Source organism: Salmo trutta, chromosome 4 (genome assembly GCF_901001165.1).
Source record: "Salmo trutta chromosome 4, fSalTru1.1, whole genome shotgun sequence".
NCBI lineage: Eukaryota > Metazoa > Chordata > Actinopteri > Salmoniformes > Salmonidae > Salmo > Salmo trutta.
In genome coordinates, this window is record NC_042960.1 from 51,123,771 (window position 1) to 51,148,822 (window position 25,052).

Genomic DNA, 25,052 nt, shown 5'->3' on the forward strand with positions numbered 1-25,052 from the left:
TCCCCATAAGAACCAGATGTTGCAGCCTCTCCCGTCTCTTAAACCAGGTTATTTTGGAAGTCGCTTTTCTTGCAAGCATGATGTATAGCTGAACTTTTTCATCGAAATATCATATTGTAAACGTCCATTGGAACAAAATGTATGTCTTTATATGTTGTTGCATAAGTTTGGTTGTAGTTGTGTTATAAACATCACATTGGGCCCCCTCTGTTTTCTGTAGCCAAAAATCTTTGGTGTAGCTCCTCCGTGCGTACGGACGCTACCATTACCATTTTCACTTCCTGGTCTAGTACGCAGCAGTGAGAGCGAGCGAACGAGCAGGCATCCACCGCGTCGCTGTGGCAGTGGGACCCTGGGAGCAGGAGAGGTCCACTCATCTACGATCCTCGGCTCAATACAGACATAACTTTTCAAGGCAACTGACACGTCTTAAAGGAGAACAGGAGAAAGACATCGGAAACCCTGAGAGGCAACCATAGTGAACCTGGACAGGGATAAGAAAAAGGTACTGGACTCTCATTTTAAAACTTATTTTAAACGCATCTTTTGTAAACCTAGTGTGAACTTCTCTGTAGGCTGTACTATGAGAGCACAGTCCATTCCGCAAAAATGCTTGACGACTTCTTTAGAAGTCTTCCATATCGATTTTACAGCTATTTACAGTAATTTTTCACAACTCGAAAAGGACCATGGAATTATCAGGTAGAGTCAGACCATGATATTTTGGGATGGGGTTGATTTCTCAGTAAAGTAGAATATTTTGAATTGTATATTAACACCATTGTCGGTGGTATTTCTTTGTTTAATTTCGTTAAGGTTAATGAAGAAACTGTCATGGATCCAAAACACTTTCCCCATATAGTTGAGTGAAATGGATACTGTTATTTGAAAAGCTGAACCCATAGGTCGTGGGCGATGAGAGACGGTGCTTGTCTGATGCCTGGGAGCAGCAGCATGTAGTGTCAAATGGCACATGCCCATAGTCTTATGAGGATTTCTGACTGGCGAAGGAGCAAGCAATGCTCCTGCAAGAGTTGGAGAAAGAATAGGCAGAAGTGGATTCTTCAAGACATCAGTAAACTACTGCACTGTTTAAATGTGTTTGATGAATATTTGTGTGTTTGGGTGATATCTGTCTGTCACTCTCTCTGTCTCTCTCTCGTACACACACACCTCAAACGAATATTTTACAAAAAAAACACAAATCAAGTACCTTGAAGGAGTTGCATAGGGATTCATTGAACATTGAACACAGAGTTGTATATCTGGTACAAGCAGTCCATACAGATACCCCCCCCCCCCCCATAGTGCTCCTCTTCCTCAGCCAATGATCAGATTTATGACACTGACCCAGAAGTGAACTAGTGCTGACATTAGGCTTGTGGCCTCTTTTGTAACAAAATCCAATGTTGGTGTTGCTTGGTTAAATTAACAAAAAATGTATGGAAAGGATTTGTGTCACAAAACGTATTGATGTTTTGGTCATATTGTAAATGCCTTTCACATCCAGCAGCTTCACCATGGTAGGGCTGCCCAGTGTTTGATCTGCATGTGAGGTACCTAGGTCTCTCTCAACTGGCTGAGGAGAATGGACAAATCTGTAGTCTGTCTTTGTCTGTGAGTATGTAGCATGAGAAATATGAAACTCAAGAACTCAAGGCTTAAACTGCCTCTCTTCTGTACGGTCTAGAGTTGCTGACTGACTCAGCCCACCTGAAGCCAGCTCTCAGAAAATATTGTCTTAGACCATGGCTCATTTTCAGAGTGCGCATCCTTGGCTGTCTGACAAGCCTAATTGTTTATGTTCACCCTTTTCATCTCCAGATTGTTTTTTTTGGAACGAGGAATGCCACTAGTGTTTAGACTGAGATCCCTTGCTTTATTCTCCCTATTATTTGTATCACCTCATCTGTTGTTTGTTGTGGAAGGCTTAACATGGAGGAGTCATTTGAATTGAGCTTGCTTTTCAAAGCCACTTCTGAGGGAATGACTGCTGTCAGGGGGATACAAGTATCTGGGCTATGTGTTGCATGAGTTCCCAGCTTTCACTTAGTGTTGATGTGTTTACAGTATAGTGAAGAGGCCACACTCTCCCCTACTTGAATATAACTCAGAAATGACATAATATGAGGGAGTGAAGAGTCAGTCTGATATCAGAAAGGAGAGAGAGGGGGAGTGGACAATCATAGTTGTTTCTTCAGAGGAGCACAGTGAGGGTGGTGTTAAGAGCTGAGCAGGGGACATTTAGCATCTGCATTTCTTAGAGAGCCTTTACATTGAGCGAGTCATATGTGTTTGTTTAGTATTTTCAATTCTGTCTGGACGCTTCCTGGCAGCATCACTATAGATAGTCTGCAAAAACATACTTTTCACTGCCTTTTCCAATGCAGTAGATATGTTGAAAAGCTTAACACATCAATATTATCTTTCTGAAAGGAAAACTGTTGCAAAACAGACCCCCAAAGACAAATGACAAAATCACTTTCAAGAGATTGTGAAAATCCCCATTCAACCAAATGTTTGTTATGTTTCCTAACTGAGCAAGGATTTAGTTAGTGTAGGGAGAACTTGAAGACAGTCAGTAAAGCTTTTAAGTAGCCTTGTTTAAAAACACAAAGGCAATCATAGGGGGTCCGATTAAGTAAACAAGATGAGAAATAGTTTAATGAACACATTTGGTATATTTCTGCAAGTGTAATAACCCCACAATAAAATTAGACTCCAACAAGATGTAATGGAAATAAAAGAGAGTTTGGCCTAGCAGGAAATTACTGAAAGAAGCCTGGAGGGAGGGGTTCGGAAGGGGGTGAAGAGAGGGAGGGAGGGAGGGCTGTGGAGATGGAGAGAGGAGAGGGGTTTACAGTTGCTCCACATTTAAGTTGGAACACAAAGCCCCCTTAGTGTTTTAGGACTGTATTATACCATGAACTGCTGCACTGCAACACTGGGACCCAGGGAACCAGAGGCACATTAAGCCTACATCTATCGCACTTACCTCTCTGTGTCGGGGGGGGGGGACTGCCCCCTCTCTCTCTCACACACACACACTTTTTTTTACTATCCTTGTGGGGACCAAACAATTCATTCTCATTCAAAATCATATTTTCCCTAACCCTAAACCTAACCCTTAACCTAACCCCTAACTCCTAACCCTAACACCTAACCCTAAAGTAGCTTTTTTTCATGTGGGGACCGGCGAAATGTCCCCACTTTCCTTGTTTTACTATCCTTGTGAGGGCTTCCAAACACATATACACATACACACACACACACAAATACAAATACACACCTACACATCCAAATACAAACACACACCTACACATATTCATAACCAGTGTGTTAGTATTCAAGAATGGCCCTCCCAGCTGGACTGAACAGCACACTCTCTCCCATCTCTCTTTCAGCCCCTTGAGCTTTGAACTCCCTGTTAGTAATTTTTTTGTCAGGAGGCAAGCAACTTGTTCCCTCACGCTCGTCGCCAAATCATTTCCCATCTGCTTCCGATTACCTTTGCCTACAGTTGGTTTGCCGCCAGCCATCCTATCTGAGCCAGTGTCTCTGCTCTCTGTTCTTTACTCAGACACACTGAGAGAGCAATAGAGGGGGAATGGAGGGAGGGAGGTGGGCAGTGTGGCAGGGAACGGTATCAAAGATTGGGTTTGGACCTCTCAGTGACATTGCCAAGAGGCTTAGGAACAAAAGTCACAATGTTACTGTAAATAGGACTCCTCTTCATCCAGGCTTTTAACTCCTCTGTACACTTCAAAGTGCGATGGGGAAAAGGACATCTTCAGTGTTTTAATGTAATAATAACCAATGTTGCTTTTCAAAGGCCATTTTTGATCTCCCAACAAAAGCCTGATCTGTGGCTAATGGCCTATTCTCGCTGTGTGTCTGGCTCTATCCTGTAATGGGGCCAGGCCACATTAGGCCCAGAGTGAGTGTGGAAGAAACCCGCTGCTTCTCTCAAATTGTGTCATTTTCCTCCACAGCGATTGACATAGCACCCACTTCCAACCCTGCTCAGCCTAAGCACAGCGTTTTAAAAGATCAATGTCTTCCTTTCTGCTTTAACTCCTTTCAGACCACTAAAATAGACACAGGGGCCCCCAGGTCGAGACTTGCAAACCCTAGTCGTCAGATTGTCAGCCACAGTTTTCCTGTGACAGGAGGAATGATTGATTAGCTGAAGACGCAGTGGGAGATGGCTGTTTATGAGGCACTGACTACAGACTAGATATATTTGTGTTGTCAGAGGGGGACCATTTGGGTCAGGTGGATCTCATGCTCTCTCTCTCTCCCTCCCCACTCTCCCCTCACACTAACCTGTTTCTCTTCCACAGGGAGGCCACAGTACATTATAGAGTCCGCTGTTGCTGCTGCTGTGCTCAGAGACAGTCTCTCTATCAGAATCTTCTCCTGACCGTGGTTCAACCAGAGAGACGGAAGCTGAGAGGCTGTGTGTCCAGAGCTCTCCAGTCCAGTCTCTAGAGGTCTATCCTGCTGCCATGGCCCTTGAGTGCACTGCGTCCCATTGGTGAGCGAGGGGCATCAGAGGGCAGAAGACATGTTGGGACAGAGGCCTGGGGACCGCACTGAAGCTTGCTGTAGTAACCATGGAAATGCTATGGAGGACCTTGGCCTGCATTGTTGTCATCATCGTCATGGTTGCCACCGAGGTCGCAGAAAGTCAGACTGCTGAAAAGTTCACCCAGTCACAAGGTGAGCAGAGATCAGGTCGACTATTTTCTTCTCTTCTGTTTGACATAAATGGACATGTTTAAATGTGTAAATGTTTATTCTGAATATACAGTATGATTGCAGTATGCTATTATTACTATCATATTGTATTATTCCCTATCCTGAACTGTGAAAGTGCTTCAACATTTCCAGCCCTGGTGCCTCACTCAAACAGGTAAAGGACCAATTCAATGAGCTGTTCCATACAGTGGGGAGGGCGTCTTCTAACCTGACCCCCACACCAGGGCAGTGGCCCTGCTAAACTTGAACCCTGCTCTCACAAATCAACTCCAGAGACAGAGAGCCATGTGCCAACCCCCTAACCCCAACCCCACCACTCCTCAGCCAGGCCAATCCCATTTAGGCTTGGACGTAAATACCCAGAGTGTCCATGGCTTGTCATGCAGAACAAGGCACTGATTGTGTATTTCCTATGCTTAACCTCTGCACCCTGTACGTCATGTTTCCAATTGTCTGCCACACTGCTTCCTTAAAAACCACCACAGGCCCATTCATTTAGGTTCTCTGTTTAAACTAAGCTCTAGAAGGACACTTTTTTGTGTAATTTTTGTTGTTGTTGTATTTTACCCCCTTTTTCTCCTCAATTTTGTGATATCCAATTGCAATCCAATTATGATCTTGTTTCATCACTGCAACTCCCCAAAGGGTTCAGGAGAGGCGAAGGTCGAATCATGTGTCCTCCGAAACATGACCCGCCAAACCACGCTTCTTAACACCCGCCAGCTTAACCCGGAAGCCAGCTGCACCAATGTGTCAGAGGAAACACCGTTCAACTGACGAGCTCAGTCAGCCTGCAGGCACCTGGCCCGCCACAAGGAGTCGCTAGAGTGCGATGAGCCAAGTAAAGCCCCCCCCCCCCCCGACCCGGACGACGCTGGGCCAATTGTGTGCCGCCCTATGGGACACCCGGTCACGGACGGTTGTGACACAGCCTGGGATCAAACCTGGGTCTGTAGTGATGCCTCAAGCACTGCGATGCAGTGCCTTAGACCACTGCGCCACTCGGGAGGCCAGTTGGACACTTTTCTAACCCAAAAATGAAACCAGCTCTATTGATGATTGACGGTAATATTTTTTTTATTAGCTAGCATTTATCACAACTATTCACTGGAAAATGCAACAAGTTGGTCATAGCTTAATTTGTTAATGGTTTGAAATTCAATTGCAGTACGTCTGGCCTTATACATTACAGCGCCACTGTTAGATTCCTCCACGCTAGTCATGTCTCCCACAATGGATATTGACTCCTGGCCAAGTGTAAGTTGTTATCTCACAGAATGGTAAACCCTTTAAGTCATTCTAGATTAAAATCTTCAACAAAAACAGAATTAGAAAATGGGAAATTTGCTGAGGGCATGAAATCTGCCTATATTTGCTGCTGCAGTTCTAGACAAGTTGCAGAGTATATTTGGCCAGTGTCTTTGTGTTTATTTAAAAGACAGAGAGGACAAATATGCAGACATGGCGTAGTTGGAGAATTGTTTTATTTTAGAAAAAATATTCTCTCCCTTTTCCCTTGAAATAAGTGAATAATGAGGTAAGCCATCGTGGTAGTGGCATTAAGTCATTTAGTTCAGGGTTATTAAACCATTTCATGAAATGCATACAGTACCAGTAAAAAGTTTGGACACAAGGGTTTTGCTTTATTTTTACTATTTTCTACATTGTAGAATAATAGTGAAGACATCAAAACTATGAAATAAAATATATGGAATCATGTAGTAACCACAAAAGTGTTAAACACATCAAAATATATTTTAGATTTTAGATTCATCTAAGTAGCCACCCTTTCCCTTGATGACAGCTTTGCACACTCTTGGCATTCTCTCAACCAGCTTCACCTGGAATGCTTTTCCAACAGTCTTGAAGAAGTTCCCACATATGCTTAGCACTTGTTGGCTGCTTTTCCTTCACTCTGCGGTCCAACTAATCCCAAACCATCTCAATTGGGTTGAGGTCGGGGGATTGTGGAGGCCAGGTCATCTGATGCAGCACTCCATCACTCTCCTTCTTGGTAAAATAGCCCTTACACAGACTGGAGGTGTGGAGGGTCATTGTCCTATTGAAAAACAAATGATAGTCTCACTAGCGCAAACCAGATGGGATGGCGTATCGCTGCAGAATGCTGTGGTAGCGATTCTGGTTAAGTGTGCCTTGAATTCTAAATAAATCACAGATAGTGTCACCAGCAAAGCACCATCACACCTCTGCCTCCATGCTTCACGGTGGGAACCACACATGTGGAGATCATCCGTTCACCTACTCTGCGTCTCACTAAGACACAGCGGTTGGAACCAAAAATCTCAAATTTGGACTCATCAGACCAAAGGACAGATTTCCACCGGTCTAAGTCCATTGCTCGTGTTTCTTGGCCCAAGCAAGTCTCTTCTTCTATTGGTGTCCTTTAGTAGTGGTTTATTTGCAGCAATTCGACCATGAAGGTCTGATTCACGCAATGTCCTCTGAACAGTTGATGTTGAGATGTGTCTGTTACTTGAACTCTGTGAGGCATTTAATTGGTCTGCAATCTGAGGTGCTGTTAACTCTAATGAACCTCTGTAGCAGAGGTAACACTGGGTCTTCCTTTCCTGTGGCGGTCCTCATGAGAGCCAGTTTCATCATAGCGCTTGATGGTTTTTGCGACTGCGCTTGAAGAAACTTCAAAAGTTCTTCAAATTTTCCGTATTGACTGACTTTCATGTCTTAATAAAGTAATGATGGGCTGTCATTTCTCTTTGCTTATTTGAGCTGTTCTTGCCATAATATGGACTTGGTCTTTTACCAAATAGGGCTATCTTCTGTATACCACCCCTACCTTGTCACCATACAACTAATTGGCTCAAACGCATTAAAAAGGATAGAAATTCCACAAATTAACTTTTAACAAGGCACACCTGTTAATTGAAATGCATTCCAGGCGACTACCTCATGAAGCTGGTTGAGATAATGGCAAGAATGTGCAAACTGTCATCAAGGCAAAGGGTGGCTACTTTGAAGAATCTCAAATATAAAATATATTTGATTTGTTTAACACTTTTTTGGTTACTACATGATTCCATATGTGTTACTTCATAGTTTTGATGTCTTCACTATTATTCTACAATGTAGAAAATGTTAAAAATAAAGAAAAACCCTTGAATGAGTAGGTGTGTCCAAACTTTTGACTGGTACTGTATGTACAGTGCATTCGGAAAGTATTCAGACCCCTTGACTTTTTCCACATTTTGTTATGCTACAGCCTTTTTTAAAAACAGATTAAATTGTTCCCCCCCTCATCAATTTACACACAATACCCCATAATGACAAAGCAAAAACAGTTTTTTAGACATTTTTGCACATAAAAATAAAAAATAAAATATCACATTACATAAATATTCAGACTCTTTACTCAATACTTTGTTGAAGCACCTTTGGCAGCGATTACAGCCACGAGTCTTCTTGGGTACACCTGTAATTGGGGAGTTTCTCCCATTCTTCTCTGCAGATCCTCTCAAGCTCTGTCAGGTTGGATGAGGAGCATCGCTGCACAGCTGTTTTCAGGTCTCTCCAGAGATGTTCGATCGGGTTCAAGTTCGGACACTGGCTGGGCCACTCAACCACATTCAGAGACTTGTCCCGAAGACACTCCTGCATTTTCTTGGCTGTGTGCTTAGGGTCGTTGTCCTGTTGGAAGTTGACCCTTCACCCCAGTCTGACCGCCCTTGAGTAGGTTTTCATCAAGGATCTCTCTGTACTTTTCTCTGTTCATCTTTCCCTCGATCCTGGCTAGTCTCCCTGCCGCTGAAAAACTTCGCCACAGCATGATGCTACCACCATGCTTCACCATAAGGATGATGCCAGGTGACGCTTGGCATTCAGGCCAAAGAGTTCAATATTGGTTTCATCAGACCACAGAATCTTGTTTCTCATGGTCTGAGAGTCCTTTAGGTGCCTTTTGGCAAACTCCAAGTGGGCTGTCATGTGCCTTTTACTGAGGAGTGGCTTCCGTCTGGCCACTCTACCATAAAGGCCTGATTGGTGGAGTGCTGCAGAGATGGTTGTCCTTCTGGAAGGTTCTCCCATCTCCACAGAGGAACGCTGGAGCTCTGTCAGAGTGACCATCGGGTTATTGGTCACCTCCCTGACCAAGGCCATTCTCCCCCGATTGCTCAGATTGGCTGGGCGTGCCAGCTCTAGGAAGAGTCTTGATGATGGAGGCCAGTGTGTTCTTGGGGACATTCAATGCTGCAGACATTTTTTGGTACCCTTCCCCAGATCTGTGCCTTGACATAATCCTGTGTCGGAGACCTACGGACAATTACTTCGACCTCATGGCTTGGTTTTTGCTCTAACATGCACTGTCAACTGTGGGACCTAATATAGACAGGTGTGTGCCTTTCCAAATCATGTCCAATCAATTGAATTTACCACAGGTGGACTCCAATCAAGTTGTAGAAACTTCACATGGATGATCAATGGAAACAGAATGCACCTGAGCTCAATTTTGTGTCTCATAGCAAAAGGTCTGAATACTTGTATAAATAAGGTATTTTTGTTTCATATTTTTAATACATTTGCTAAAATGTCTAAAAACCTGTTTTCACTTTGTCATTATGGGGTATTGTGTGTAGATTAGAGGTTGACCGATTATGATTTTTCAATGCCGATACCGATACCAATTATTGGAGGGCCAAAAAAAGCTGATACCGATTAATCGGCCAATTTTTATATATATATTTGTAATAATGACAATTACAACAATACTGAATGAACAATGAACACTTTTATTTTAACTTAATATAATACATAAATAAAATCTATTTAGCCTCAAATAAATAATGAAACATGTTCAGTTTGGTTTAAATAATGCAAAAACACAGTGTTGGAGAAGAAAGTAAAAGTGCAATATGTGCCATGTAAAAAAGCTAACGTTTAAGTTCCTTGCTCAGAACATGTGAACATATGTAAGCTGGTGGTTCAATATTCCCAGTTATTCAATATTCCCAGTTAAGAAGATTTAGGTTGTAGTTATTATAGGAATTATGACGTGTCGACTATTTCTCTCTATACCATTTGTTTTTCATATACCTTTGACTATTGGATGTTCTTATAGGCACTTTAGTATTGCCAGCCTAATCTCAGGAGTTGATAGGCTTGAAGTCATAAACAGCGCTGTGCTTCTAGAATTGCTAAGAGCTGCCGGCAAAACGCAGTAAAGTGCTGTTTGAATGAATGCTTATGAGCCTGCTGCTGCCTACCACCGCTCAGTCAGACTGCTCTATCAAATATCAAATCATAGACTTAATTATAATATAATAAACACAGAAATACGAGCCTTTGGTCATTAATAAGGTCAAATCTGGAAACTATCATTTAGAAAACAAAACGTTTATTCTTTCAGTGAAATACGGAACCGTTCCGTATTTTATCGAATGGGTGGCAACCCTAAGTCTAAATATTGCTGTTACATTGCACAACCTTCAATGTTATGTCATAATTATGTAAAATTCTGGCAAATTAATTACGATCTTCACACAGTTCGCAACGAACCAGGCGGGCCCAAACTGTTGTTTATACCCTGACTCTGCTTGTACTGAACACAAGAGAAGTGACACAATTCCCTTAGTTAATATTGCCTGCTAACATGAATTTCTTTTAACTAAATATTCATGTTTAAAAAAATATACTTCTGTGTATTCATTTTAAGAAAGGTATTGATGTTTATGGTTAGGGACATTTGTGAAACGAGTGTGCTTTTTTTGCGATTTTTTTTGCGAATGTGCTTTTGTTTGCCTGTAGCTCAGGCCCTGAAGCAAGGATATGCATATTCTTGGTACCATTTATCTTTATCAAATGTATTTGTCACATACACATGGTTAGCAGGTGTTAATGCAAGTGTAGCGAAATGCTTGTGCTTCTAGTTCCGACCATGCAGTAATATCTAACAAGTAATCTACCAATTCCACAACAACTACCTTATACACACAAGTGTAAAGGAATGAATACGAATATGTACATAAAAATATATAAATGAGTGATGGCCGAACGGCATAGACAAGATGTAATAGATGGTATGGAGTACAGTATATACATATGAGATGAATATTGTAGGGTATGAAAACATATAAAGCAGCATTGTTTAAGGTGGCTAGTGATACATTACATCAGGATGGCAAGATGCAGTAGATGGTATCGAGTACAGTATATACATATGAGATGAGTAATGTATGTTATGAAAACATTATATAAAGTGGCATTGTTTAAAGTGGCTAGTGATACATCTAATTACATCAAGATGGCAAGATGCAGTAGATGGTATGGCGTACAGTATATACATATGAGATGAATAATGTAGGTTATGTAAACATTATCTAATATAAATAATATAAAGTGGCAAGTGATAAATTGATTACATCAATTTTCCCATTATTAAAGTGGCTTGAGTTGAGTCAGTATGTTGGCAGCAGCCACTCAATGTTAGTGATGGCTGTTTAACAGTCTGATGGCCTTGAGATAGAAGCTGTTTTTCAGTCTCTCGGTTCCAGCTTTGATGCATCTGTACTGACCTCGCCTTCTGGATGTTAGCGGGGTGAACAGGCAGTGGCTCGGGTGGTTGCTGTCCTTGATGATCTTTTTGGCTTTCCTGTGACATCGGGTGGTGTAGGTGTCCTGGAGGGCAGGTAGTTTGCACCCGGTGATGCGTTGTGCAGACCTCACTACCCTCTGGAGAGCCTTCCGGTTATGGGTGGAGCAGCTGCCGTACCAGGCGGAGATTCAGCCCGACAGGATGCTCTCGGTTGTGCATCTGTAAAAGTTTGTGAGTGTTTTTGGTGACAAGCCAAATTTCTTCAGCCTCCTGAGGTTGAAGAGGCGCTGCTGCCCCTTCTTCACCACGCTGTCTGTGTGGGTGGACCATTTCAGTTTGTCCGTGAGGTGTACGCCGTGGAAGTTAAAACTCTCCCCCCTCTCCACTCCTGTCCCGTCAATGTAGATAGGGGGCTGCTCCCTCTGCTGTTTCCTGAAGTCCACGATCATCTCTTTTGTTTTGTTGACATTGAGTGCAAGGTTATTTTCCTGACACCACACTCCGAGAGCCCTCACCTCCTCCCTGTAGGCCGTCTCGTCATTGTTGGTAATCAAGCCTACCACTGTAGTGTCGTCTGCAAACTTGATGATTGAGTTGGATGCGTGCATGGCCACGCAGTCGTGGGTGAACAGGGAGTACAGAAGAGGGCTGAGAACGCACCCTTGTGGGGACCCAGTGTTGAGGATCAGCGGGGTGGAGATGTTGTTACCTACCCTCACCACCTGGGGTCGGCCCATCAGGAAGTCCAGGACCCAGTTGCACAGGGCAGGGTCGAGACCCAGGGTCTCGAGCTTAATGACGAGTTTGGAGGGTACTATGGTGTTAAATGCTGAGCTGTAATAGATGAACAGCATTCTTACATAGGTATTTCTCTTGTCCAGATGGGGTAGGGCAGTGTGCAGTGTGATGGCGATTGCGTCATCTGTGGACCTATTGGGTCGGTAAGCAAATTGAAGTGGGTCTAAGGGGTCAGGTAGGGTGGAGGTGATATGGTCCTTGACTAGTCTCTCAAAGCACTTCATGATGACGGAAGTGAGTGCTACAGGGCGGTAGTCATTTAGCTCAGTTACCTTAGCTTTCTTGGGAACAGGAACAATGGTGGCCCTCTTGAAGCATGTGGGGACAGCAGACTGGGATAAGGACTGATTGAATATGTGTGTAAACACACCAGCCAGCTGGTCTGCGCATGCACTGAGGACACGGCCTGGGATGCCGTCTGGGCCTGCAGCCTTGCGTGGGTTAACACATTTAAATGTTTTACTCACGTTGGCTGCAGTGAAGGAGAGCCCACAGGTTTTGGTAGCGGACCGTGTTAGTGGCACTGTATTGTCTTCAAAGCGAGCAAAAAAGTTTTTTAGTCTGTCTGGGAGCAAGGCATCGTGACCCGCGACGGGGCTGATTTTTCTTTTGTAGTCCGTGATTGACTGTAGACCCTGCCACATACCTCTCGTGTCTGAGCCGTTGAATTGCGACTCCACTTTGTCTCTGTACTGACGCTTAGCTTGTTTGATTGCCTTGCGGAGGGAATAGCTACACTGTTTATATTCGGTCATGTTTCCGGTCGCTTTGCCCTGATTAAAAGCAGTGGTTCGCGCGTTCAGTTTTGCGCGAATGCTGCCATCAATCCACGGTTTCTGGTTGGGGAATGTTTTAATAGACGCTGTTGGTACGATATCACCAATGCACTTGTTAATGAACTCGCACACCGAGTCAGCGTATTCGTCAATGTTGTTGTTCGCAGCAATGCGGAACATATCCCAGTCCACGTGATCGAAGCAATCTTGAAAGGTGGAATCCGATTGGTCGGACCAGCGTTGAACAGACCTGAGAGCGGGAGCTTCCTGTTTTAGCTTCTGTCTATAGGCTGGGAGCAACAAAATGGAGTCGTGGTCAGCTTTTCCAAAGGGAGGGTGGGGGAGGGCCTTATATGCGTCACGGAAGTTAGAATAATAGTGGTCTAGGGTTTTGCCCGCCCTGGTAGCACAACCGATATGCTGATAGAATTTTGGGAGCCTTGTTTTCAGATTAGCCTTGTTAAAATCCCCAGCTACAATAAATGCAGCCTCAGGATATGTGGTTTCCAGTTTACATAGAGTCCAATGAAGTTCTTTCAGAGCCGTCGATGTGTCTGCTTGGGGGGGGGATATACACGGCTGTGATTATAATCGAAGAGAATTCTCTTGGTAGATAATGCGGTCGGCATTTGATAGTGAGGAATTCTAAGTCAGGTGAACAAAATGACTTGAGTTCCTGTATGTTGTTATGATCACACCACGTCTCGTTAATCATAAGGCATACACCCCCACCCTTCTTCTTACCAGAGAGATGCTTGTTTCTGTCGGCGCGATGCGTGAAGAAACCAGGTGGCTGTACCGACTCAGATAGTGTGTCTCGAGTGAGCCATGTTTCTGTGAAACAAAGAACGTTACAGTCTCGGATGTCTCTCTGGAATGCTACCCTTGCTTGGATTTCGTCTACCTTGTTGTCAAGAGACTGGACATTGGCGGGTAGTATGCTCGGGAGTGGTGCGCGATGTGCCCGTCTACGGAGCCTGACCAGAAGACCGCTCCGTCTGCCCCTTCTTCTGCAGCGCCGTTGTTTTGGCTCGCCGGCTGGGATCCGATCCATTGTCCTGGGTGGTGGGCCAAACAGAGGATCCGCTTCGGGAAAGTCGTATTTCTGGTCGTAATGTTGGTGAGTTGACGTTGCTCTTATATCCAATAGTTCCTCCCGACTGTATGTAGTAAAACCTAAGATTACCTGGGGTAACAATGTAAGACATAACACATAAAAAAGCTAAATACTACATAGTTTCCTAGGAACACGAAGCGAGGCGGCCATCTTTGTCAGCGCCGGAAAGGAAACACTTGAAATTAGTGGAAATGTGAATTGAATGTCGGAGAATATAACACAATAGATCTGGTAGAAGAAAATACAAAGAAAAAAACAACCGTTTTTTTTCTACCACCATCTTTGAAATGCAACAGAATGGTCCCACGTCTAGCCATCACTCTGGTTGTAATTCCGATGGTGTCCACAAGATGACAGCAGTGTATGTGCAAAGTTTCAGATGCATAACTTGAAGTATGAGCAAACTACATGACATTTAGTGTGAAGTCACCCAGGCATTTACATTCATATTACATTTTTTCTGCAAGAATATTGTCAAATCTGTATACTTGGACTTTGATTTAGCTTTTCCAGTATTAGTAGCCACATTATAAGTTCAACATTTGCAAACAACCAGTTTTCATAACCTCATAACTCTCCATATTCTTATAATTGTTGTCCAAAAGGAAACGGCTGGCTGTTGCACAAGGTTAGCAGCTACATTTCCCGACAGATACAGGGTTTCCGATACAGATACTCCCATAAAGCCCAGCTCATTGGCTATCTAGCTAGCTTTGTTTGACCCCGATTGGTGCTTATTTGACAAAATTACAGTCGATCAAGTGAAAACCGACCGCGTCATTGGCGTGCCATGAAGGCGTCGCTCTCTGACCAAATTTGGTGTCCTATAGGATATACTACACCCCTAACGATATAGTGAAGTCTGGTTACGCTCTAGGATCTCCGAGGAATACATACGAACGTGATTTGACTGGTTGAAACAACATTTAGGGTTAGATTTTCACAGATTCCTTTCTTTGCAAATTGAATGAGTGGAAATACAAAATGGATCGTGCATGCTATATGGACCTTTTTAGGATATAAAAAAGGTAAATTGGACAGTGCAGTTATATTAACAAGAATTTAAGCTTTCAGCCGATATAAGACACTTACAGTGAGGGAAAAAAGTATTTGATCCCCTGCTGATTTTGTACGTTTGCCCACTGACAAAGAAATGATCAGTCTATAATTTTAATGGTAGGTTTATTTGAACAGTGAGAGACAGAATAACAACAAAAAAATCCAGAAAAACGCATGTCAAAAATGTTATAAAATGATTTGCATTTTAATGAGGGAAATAAGTATTTGACCCCTCTGCAAAACATGACTTAGTACTTGGTGGCAAAACCCTTGTTGGCAATCACAGAGGTCAGACGTTTCTTGTAGTTGGCCACCAGGTTTGCACACATCTCAGGAGGGATTTTGTCCCACTCGTCTTTGCAGATCTTCTCCAAGTCATTAAGGTTTCGAGGCTGACGTTTGGCAACTCAAACCTTCAGCTCCCTCCACAGATTTTCTATGGGACTAAGGTCTGGAGACTGGCTAGGCCACTCCAGGACCTTAATGTGCTTCTTCTTGAGCCACTCCTTTGTTGCCTTGGCCGTGTGTTTTGGGTCATTGTCATGCTGGAATACCCATCCATGACCCATTTTCAATGCCCTGGCTGAGGGAAGGAGGTTCTCACCCAAGATTTGACGGTATATGGCCCCGTCCATCATCCCTTTCATGCGGTGAAGTTGTCCTGTCCCCTTAGCAGAAAAACACCCCCAAAGCATAATGTTTCCACCTCCATGTTTGACGGTGGGGATGGTGTTCTTGGGGTCATAGGCAGCATTCCTCCTCCTCCAAACACGGCGAGTTGAGTTGATGCCAAAGAGCTCCATTTTGAGGCTGTGATTCGATGATAAATTAACAGGCGCCGCATTGATTATATGCAACTCAGGACAAGCTAGTTAACCTAGTAATATCATCAACCACATGTAGTTAACTAGTGATTATGTGAAGATTGATTGTTTTTTTACAAGTTAAGTTTAATGCTAGCTAGCAACTTACCTTGGCTCCTTGCAGCCACAAGGTCCTTTTGACGCTGCACTCGTGTAACACGCAGTTTCCTCGTGGATTTCAATGTAATCGGCCATAATCGGCGCCCAAAAAGGCCCATTACCGATTGTTATGAAAACTTTTTAGCGACTCTAATTAATCAGCCATGCTGATTAATCGGTCGACCTCTAGTGTAGATTGATGAGGAAAGCATGTAATTTAATCACTTTTAGAATAAGACTGTGATGTAACAAAATGTGGAAAAAGTCAAGGGATCTGAATACTTTCCTAATGCACTGTATATGTGTATAACTTTTCCCTCAGTCTGAGGAGCCGCACCACAGTCTCATAACTCAGACAGTCAACTGTCCCAGGCCAAGCCATGACAGACAGACAGACAGACAGGCCGAGAGACAGACAGACAGACTGGCTGACAGGCAGATAGACAGGCCAACAGACAGACAGGCCGACAGATATAGACAGGCAGACAGACACAGACTGGCATAAATACTGACAGACAAGGAGACATGGAGGGAGACAGAGATGGTGACAGACAGACAGGGCAGACAGAGCTGAGAGCAGAGTTATGAGCATTGAGTAGAGGAACTGCTGACAGGGCCCTATGGTGACTGAGGCTAAGATTGACTCTTTCAGCCAGGCATGGATGACAGACTGGAGAGAGAGAGACCAGAGAGCCTCTCACCACTCTGCCCAATCTAGAGACAGCTGCAGCACATCTGGTGCAGAGAGAGAGAGCGAGAAAGAGAAAGGGAGGTAGTAGCCTCTCTGGGAACGTTACAGTAAAAAGGGCCACTGTTCTCGTTTCCTTTTCTATTTTTAAAGAGGCTAATTAAAGGTTCCTTTCTTCTAAAAGCTCAAATAAACCAAATCCTGGGTAGTGTGTATGGCAGTTTATTTGATAAAAGGTGAACACTCTTTTATGGGCCTCTCTGTTTTACTGGTTGTGTTTATTGGTAAGTAATGATAGTTTCTTCCTCCTGGTGATTTGATAATAGATCAAAATAATCTGAGGAATGGTTCGCCCTGTGGTGCCATAGAGCTGGGAGCAGCTTTCCATCAGTTTTATGCCCAATGTTGTCTGGTGATATCATGAACACTGTGTGATGACCTATAGATGTCTGGGTCTCTGAACCAGTAGGGGACCTGGGAGAGGATCAGACGCCATGCGACCCTTCAGACCAGACTAAGACCTACTGTACTCTTATACTGTACAGACTACTTTGCTCCCCTCATTTCCATTGTACCAGCCATATTTCCCTTTAGAAGTACCCTGCACATGTGGGCACAGTTCATAGGGAGAGGACTGACAGCCGTATGGCAGCCTTATGAAAACAGTGGTGGAGCCAAGTCAGCCCACTAGCTGCCTCACACTCATTAATTAGACAGGCTTATCAGGTGGCTGTGTCTGGACAGATTACTGCTGCGCTGCAGAGAGAGAGCCACAGAACAAAGCAGGCAGGCAGGCAAGCAGGGCATGCGGAGCAGCTGTACAGCTGTGGAACCACGGAGGGGTGGAGGGGGGATAGAGGAGGGGAGAGTGGGGGTACAGTAGACTTTTGAAACAATCTATTTTATCTGAATGCTGCCCAGTCCACTCCAGCCCTCCATGAGGCTTTCCTGTGTAAATACCATGAAAATACTACTTTTTATGTGGGGCAATTTGTGTATGTTGTCTAAAATGGTGTAGGGGAGTTATTCAAAGCTCCTATAACTGGCCGTTGCAGAATGTGCTGAAGGATGTGAAATGGGTCTAGGGGTTGGAGGGGTCTGGGGAGCTGTAATGGTGCTTGCTGTTTATTTATGCTGGCCTGGCCACGTAGACGCAAGGTATAGACACTAATCCCTGCCTGTTTACTCTCAGTGGGGAGGGCTGTTTCTCCACAAAACAAGGCAAAAGGCCTTGAAGAAAACTGGGCTCATTACTGTTTACCTTTCCCCTGTTAGTGCAGTGTTTGGAGCGTCGTGTTTGGACAATAAATCTCCGGGCGCAAAGCCGGAGACAGGAAGTATACCATTTCAGGGTTGCCATGGAGACATCCTTTGGCCTTGGGAGGGATAGCGTAGACTGAGAAGTCCTCAAGAATCTCACCAATCACGACTGACTCTGGCCTGTCCTCGAGAGCTTTATGCCTCGATGATAATACACATACTGTATATTTTACCGAAGTTTAATTGAAATGTCAAATTTGACCTTTGTGCACTGTCTCTCTCTCACTCCTCTCTCTGTCTCTGTCCAGCTGCGTTCCTGTCCAGCCTGGGCCAGTATGAAATTGTCATCCCGGTTCGCGTGGGGCCGCAGGGCGAGACCCTGGACACAGAGGATGGGGGTGCAGACAGCCCCAACCACTACCGGCGGAGCCGCCGCAGTGCTGAGGACCAGCAACAGGACCCGTCCCAGCTGTACTACCAACTCTCCACCCCCAAAACTAACTTCTTCCTCAACTTGACCCTGCAGGGGGGACTGCTGTCCCACCAGTTCCGTGTGGAGTACTGGAGGAGGGGCCGTCTGGCCTGGAGCCACCCTTATGCCCCCCAGTGTCTCTATGTAGGCCACCTGCAGGGTCAGCCCCACTCCAGCATGGTGGCTCTCAGCAACTGTAACGGCCTGGTAAGAACCTGACCCATCTAGTACTGCTAACACCACTGGCCTGTTGTCCTATAGTCTCTTGTCTTGTTGTCCTAATTTCCTGTTGTCTTGTTGCCCTGTTGTGTTGTTGTGCTGTTGTCCTTGGCCTCAGGGGACCCAGGGCTAATGGAGGTCCAGAGGATTCCTCTGAGTGTAACATTATGATTCAGTGTACTAGGTTAGCTCTGAGCCTGGACTAGACCAGGGCATCTGTCTGGCCACATACTATTCTAGGCCTGGAACAGTAATGCACCTGCGTAAACAAGGGATTACCAAAGCCCATTCTTATCACCAGACTTCCACTGCTGGTCACAACTCATAACATCACTAAGGCATGTTCACAGTTGTACGTCTCGACCATTCAGTAGCCAGCTAGCACCACCGCCCACGGCAGACCCTTTTGATATAATGAAATCAGTCAAATAATACAATTCCAATATGCCTTTTGACAGATGAAAGCATTCTCCTAGTCCATTGATTCTTGTGATGTCTTTACAGCTAATAACTAATTGGGTCCATAATAACAGGGGTAAATACAACCAAGGATTTAATCTGCTCACAAAGTGTTAATAAACCCCACACATAATTACTTGTGGTCAGACTAGCATAACTTAATTCAGCAGGGAATCCGCTGTGTGTCCACGAGAGCATCACTAAACACATTACAGGATTAGGTGCACTCTGAAAGTGCGCCGCTATTGTAGAGACTCAGTGTGACCCTCGGAGGCTGCAGCCAAGAGATCTAATCAGAGGAAGTGTTTCAGCGTCTCCCCATCTCCTCTCTGTGGAAAGACTCATGAATCCCCACTCAGATAGGATCACTCTCCCTATGTATTTGACCTACAGAACAGTTTAGGAGAGAGGTGAGAGCCTGTGTTTGTTTAGGCCCAGGCTGATGAGAGACTGATATAATTATCATCCAGGCCAGGGATAGTTACAGTATGTACTGTTTCAAATCAAATCCAGTAAAAATGTATTTGTCACATGCACCAGATACAACGGATGTAGACCTAACCGTGAAATGCATGCTTACGAGCCCTTCCCAACAACGCAGAGTTAAAATGTATAATAAAAATAGTAACACTAGAGGAATAAAATAAAATACACAAGAATGGAGTTACATACAGGGAGTACCAGTACCAGATCAATGTGGAGTTATATACAGGGAGTACCAGTACCAGATCAATGTGGAGCTACATACAGGGAGTACCAGTACCAGATCAATGTGGAGTTATATACAGGGAGTACCAGTACCAGATCAATGTGGAGTTATATACAGGGAGTACCTGTACCAGATCAATGTGGAGCTATATACAGGGAGTACCAGTACCAGATCAATGTGGAGTTATATACAGGGAGTACCAGTACCAGATCAATGTGGAGCTATATACAGGGAGTACCAGTACCAGATCAATGTGGAGCTATATACAGGGAGTACCTGTACCAGATCAATGTGGAGCTATATACAGGGAGTACCAGTACCAGATCACTGTGGAGTTATATACAGGGAGTACCAGTACCAGATCAATGTGGAGTTATATACAGGGAGTACCAGTACCAGATCAATGTGGAGCTACATACAGGGAGTACCAGTACCAGATCAATGTGGAGTTATATACAGGGAGTACCAGTACCAGATCAATGTGGAGTTATATACAGGGAGTACCAGTACCAGATCAATGTGGAGCTATATACAGGGGGTACCAGTACCAGATCACTGTGGAGTTATATACAGGGAGTACCAGTACCAGATTAATGTGGAGTTATATACAGGGAGTACCAGAACCAGATCAATGTGGAGCTATATACAGGGAGTACCAGTACCAGATCAATGTGGAGCTATATACAGGGAGTACCAGTACCAGATCACTGTGGAGTTATATACAGGGAGTACCAGTACCAGATCAATGTGGAGCTATATACAGGGAGTACCAGTACCAGATCAATGTGGAGCTATATACAGGGAGTACCAGTACCAGATCACTGTGGAGTTATATACAGGGAGTACCAGTACCAGATCAATGTGGAGCTATATACAGGGAGTACCAGTACCAGATCACTGTGGAGTTATATACAGGGAGTACCAGTACCAGATCAATGTGGAGCTATATACAGGGAGTACCAGTACCAGATCAATGTGGAGTTATATACAGGGAGTACCAGTACCAGATCAATGTGGAGCTATATACAGGGAGTACCAGTACCAGATCAATGTGGAGCTATATACAGGGAGTACCAGTACCAGATCAATGTGGCGCTATATACAGGGAGTACCAGTACCAGATCAATGTGGAGCTATATACAGGGAGTACCAGTACCAGATCAATGTGGAGCTATATACAGGGAGTACCAGTACCAGATCAATGTGGAGCTATATACAGGGAGTACCAGATCAATATGCAGAGGTACGAGGTATTTCAGGTAGATATGTACATGAAGCCAGGGTAAAGTGACTGGGCATCAGGATAGATAATAATAAGGTATTTGAGGTAGATATGTACATGAAGGCAGGGTAAAGTGACTAGGCATCAGGATAGATAATATTAAGGTATTTGAGGTAGATATGCACATGAAGGCAGGGTAAAGTGACTAGGCATCAGGATAGATAATAATAAGGCATTTGAGGTAGATATGTACATGAAGGCAGGGTATAGTGACTAGGCATCAGGGTAGATAATAATAAGGTATTTGAGGTAAATATGTACATGAAGGCAGGGTATAGTGACTAGGCATCAGGACAGATAATAATAAGGTATTTGAGGTAGATATGTACATGAAGGCAGGGTAAAGTGACTAGGCATCAGGATATATAATAAGGTATTTGAGGTAGATATGTACATGAAGGCAGGGTATAGTGACTAGGATCAGGATAGATAATAATAAGGTATTTGAGGTAGATATGTACATGAAGGCAGGGTATAGTGACTAGGCATCAGGATAGATAATAATAAGGTATTTGAGGTAGATATGTACATGAAGGCAGGGTAAAGTGACTAGGCATCAGGATAGATAATTATAAGGTATTTGAGGTAGATATGTACATGAAGGCAGGGTATAGTGACTAGGCATCAGGATAGATAATAATAAGGTATTTGAAGTAGAGATGTACATGAAGGCAGGGTAAAGTGACTAGGCATCAGGATAGATAATAATAAGGTATTTGAGGTAGATATGTACATGAAGGCAGGGTATAGTGACTAGGCATCAGGATAGATAATAATAAGGTATTTGAGGTAGATATGTACATGAAGGCAGGGTAAAGTGACTAGGCATCAGGATAGATAATAATAAGGTATTTGAGGTAGATATGTACATGAAGGCAGGGTAAAGTGACTAGGCATCAGGATAGATAATAATAAGGTATTTGAGGTAGATATGTACATGAAGGCAGGGTATAGTGACTAGGCATCAGGATAGATAATAATAAGGTATTTGAGGTAGAGATGTACATGAAGGCAGGGTAAAGTGACTAGGCATCAGGGTAGATAATAATAAGGTATTTGAAGTAGAGATGTACATGAAGGCAGGGTATAGTGACTAGGCATCAGGATAGATAATAATAAGATTAAAATAAAGAACAGAGTAGCAACAGCAAATGATGAGTGTAAAAGTGTGTGTGTGTGTGCGTGTATGTGTTGTGTCGGTATGCGTGTGTGTGTTATGTGTGTGTGCGTATGTGCTGTATGTGAATGTGTGTGAGTTTTGTGTGAGTGTCAGTGTAGTGTATCTGAGGGGAGGTGAGGTGACATAGGGCTGGCTGTAGACAGTGCTACTGTAAATGGCCTGACAGACAGCAGCGATAGGGACTTCCGTGCATGTCACCAACCTTCAGAGGGCCCCTGGCTTTTCCAGCAGGGGGTGATCGTGGCGGGCGGTGAAGAGTACCTCGTCGAGCCTCTGACCCCGGCCGAAAACCTCACAAGGGCGGAGAGGGGAAAGGGCCGACCCCATGTGGTTTACAAGAGGTCATCTCTTCGCCACCAGTACATGGACCAATCCTGTGGGGTCATCGGTAGGTAGAGCTGTCTGGGTACTGGGCACAACAGAACCCTTTAAACTTGCATGTTTCACAGGTTACGATTGGATCAGCATAGTTTATGATACTCTGTACAGCAGTCTCAGTTTACAGGGCATAATAACCTCGTTTTAAAACATTCACCTTAATGTCACTCTTACCATCAGTCAAAATGTTGTGGAGTGGCTCTTATCAGATAGTGTACCCTTTCCTCTATCAGTACCATCAGCCCCATCTCTGTCTGTGTGACTGTGTCTCAGATGAGAAGCCAGGTAAAGGCATGGCCTGGTGGCAGAGGACTCTGAAGACACCTCCCAACCCCATCGGCCGAGGCCAGCTGCCCCTGAAGAGGTCTGTGAGCAGAGAGCGCTACGTAGAAACACTGGTGGTGGCCGACAAGATGATGGTGGGGTACCACGGCCGCCGGGACATCGAGCAGTACATCCTGGCTGTCATGAATATTGTAAGTTTCACATCGAGTCAGATCACTACAACTGGCAGGGTGGAAAAGTCGTGAACATTTTGAAAAAGCCCCATAATCTCCTATTGTCCAACTTTATTGTGTCTGTGTTGAGGATTGAGTCTAGGATTGCTGTTACTGTGTTGAATGGTTCTCCTGTCTTCACCTGCAGATAGTGTAGCTGAGGTCATGACATCTGCGGTAGTATTCCTTTTACAGGATATCACTTCACACCCTGTCGCTCAGATGGCTACACACACACTCATGTCTGGAATGCCTTTAATGAATGGTTGGCCTTATTTTACTGTTCTGCATCCATCCTGTCACAAAAGCCCATTCAGAGGAAACTACAGAAGCACATTGTAAAGTAACCCAAATTACACGAGTTGTGTCAATAATGACAAGTGTCTTTCCCTTGGGTTGTAAGTGGTAGTGATGAATGATGTGTCAGCTCTTTTTAAGACTGGTCTTTTCTTGTTTCCCTGGAGGTCAGGTTGCCAAACTGTTCCAGGATTCTAGCCTGGGGAACGCAGTGAACATCGTGGTGACCCGCCTCATCCTGCTCATGGAGGACCAGGTATTCTCTTCTAGACCCATTCCGGAAAAATCTCTGCCTTTCAATGGACTCAGTGGAGTCTGCATCCATCCACCCTGCCTCTGCTCTGCTCCGCATCCCAGTCCAGTCCAGCTTGGTTTCCCGGGCCAGCATCTATGAGCTCCTTGTTTGTGTCAAATTCTTGGCTTAAGTGTCTTTCCTCCCCTGCTCTCGGTGGAAACTGTCTTGTAAGCGGAGCCGTTTGTGGCAGTGGAGAGAGAGCGACCTGCCAAGCAGCCCAGCCATGACTGCATTTGTTGTTGCTGGTGACCTCTCGGGTCGTTGATATGACGCACACTAGAAAAAAAGGGCTCTAGAAAAAGTGCATATAAAAATAAAAAGCTAAATATGAAGCTGGGGCGGGCGGGCAGGCAGGCGCGCCTCACTGTGGTCCGGTGTCCTATCCACCTGCTGCCTGGGGATTGACATGAAGGTCATGTCAGTGCTTGGTCCCGGTCCAGTCCACCAGGCCAGTCAGCCAGGCCCCGTGCTGCTAACGGCATGCGGTCAAACTGAGTGCCAGGACAGGGTTACACTCTCTGGCGTAATGTGGACCTAATAAGCCTTCGTACGGATGATTCAAATGGTATTAGAGGGGGACTAGTGGTTTTGCGGTGAAGACACTGTGGCAGTCTAATAACAACCTGTGTGATTCATACTAGACAGCTGAAAATAATCCCCTGTAATTTGCCCCGGGCATATGTCATCTGACAAAGAAAGAAATGAATAAATAAATGTTATGATCATTAGCAGTAGTATTAGTATTATTCTTGCTGTTCGGTCTGTTGAGGTTGGGGTAAGACCAAAAGTAGTCTCGCTGAGAAGAGTGGAGCGGGTCTGTCATTTCCAGCTGAAAACTGCCCCTGGAAAACAAAATAGACTAGCCAGCCCACTGAGCCCAAAGATGAAGGATTGTGGGATGAGACAATTACTAGTTATGTCACCACCATGGGCATTCCTGTGTTACGGACCTTACCCAGCTGTGGCCAGGAGAGCATTCCCTCCCCTCTGCCAAGGCGGCTAATGGCAGCGAGAGAGTAAAGCAGAGGGAGCTCCTGTCCTCATCAGCTCAGTCCAATAGCCCCGTGGCAGAGGGCTGGGCTGCCTAATACTAGGCTCATTGCACAGCTATGGTTGAACTGGTAAATTCTGTTTATGTAGTAAAAATGTATTATTGGTCCACATGGGGAATGTATGTCTCATTACTCCTTCTGGCTTGTAAATTATTGTCAGGTCATTGCCGATAGTAAAAGTGGCACATCTATGAAAACCTGAAGGTGATTATACAGTCATTTGATT

At 44.4% G+C, this 25,052-nt stretch overlaps 1 protein-coding gene across 2 annotated transcripts in view; it reads left to right on the forward strand.

Annotated features, from left to right (window-relative positions):
- The first annotated feature begins 274 nt into the window (after positions 1–274).
- The window catches only part of LOC115192547 (A disintegrin and metalloproteinase with thrombospondin motifs 10), a 68,800-nt gene continuing 44,022 nt past the window's right edge, over positions 275–25,052 (forward strand). The window contains exons 1-6 of one of the 2 annotated variants that reach the window (XM_029751174.1): positions 275–505; positions 4,344–4,722; positions 18,295–18,665; positions 22,536–22,695; positions 22,959–23,161; positions 23,652–23,735. In XM_029751174.1, the coding sequence (XP_029607034.1) occupies positions 4,617–4,722; positions 18,295–18,665; positions 22,536–22,695; positions 22,959–23,161; positions 23,652–23,735 (924 nt within the window). In that variant the 5' untranslated portion in view covers positions 275–505; positions 4,344–4,616. Of the gene's footprint in view, positions 506–4,343; positions 4,723–18,294; positions 18,666–22,535; positions 22,696–22,958; positions 23,162–23,651; positions 23,736–25,052 lie in introns of those variants that run through there. The other variant, XM_029751175.1, reaches the window with a different exon arrangement.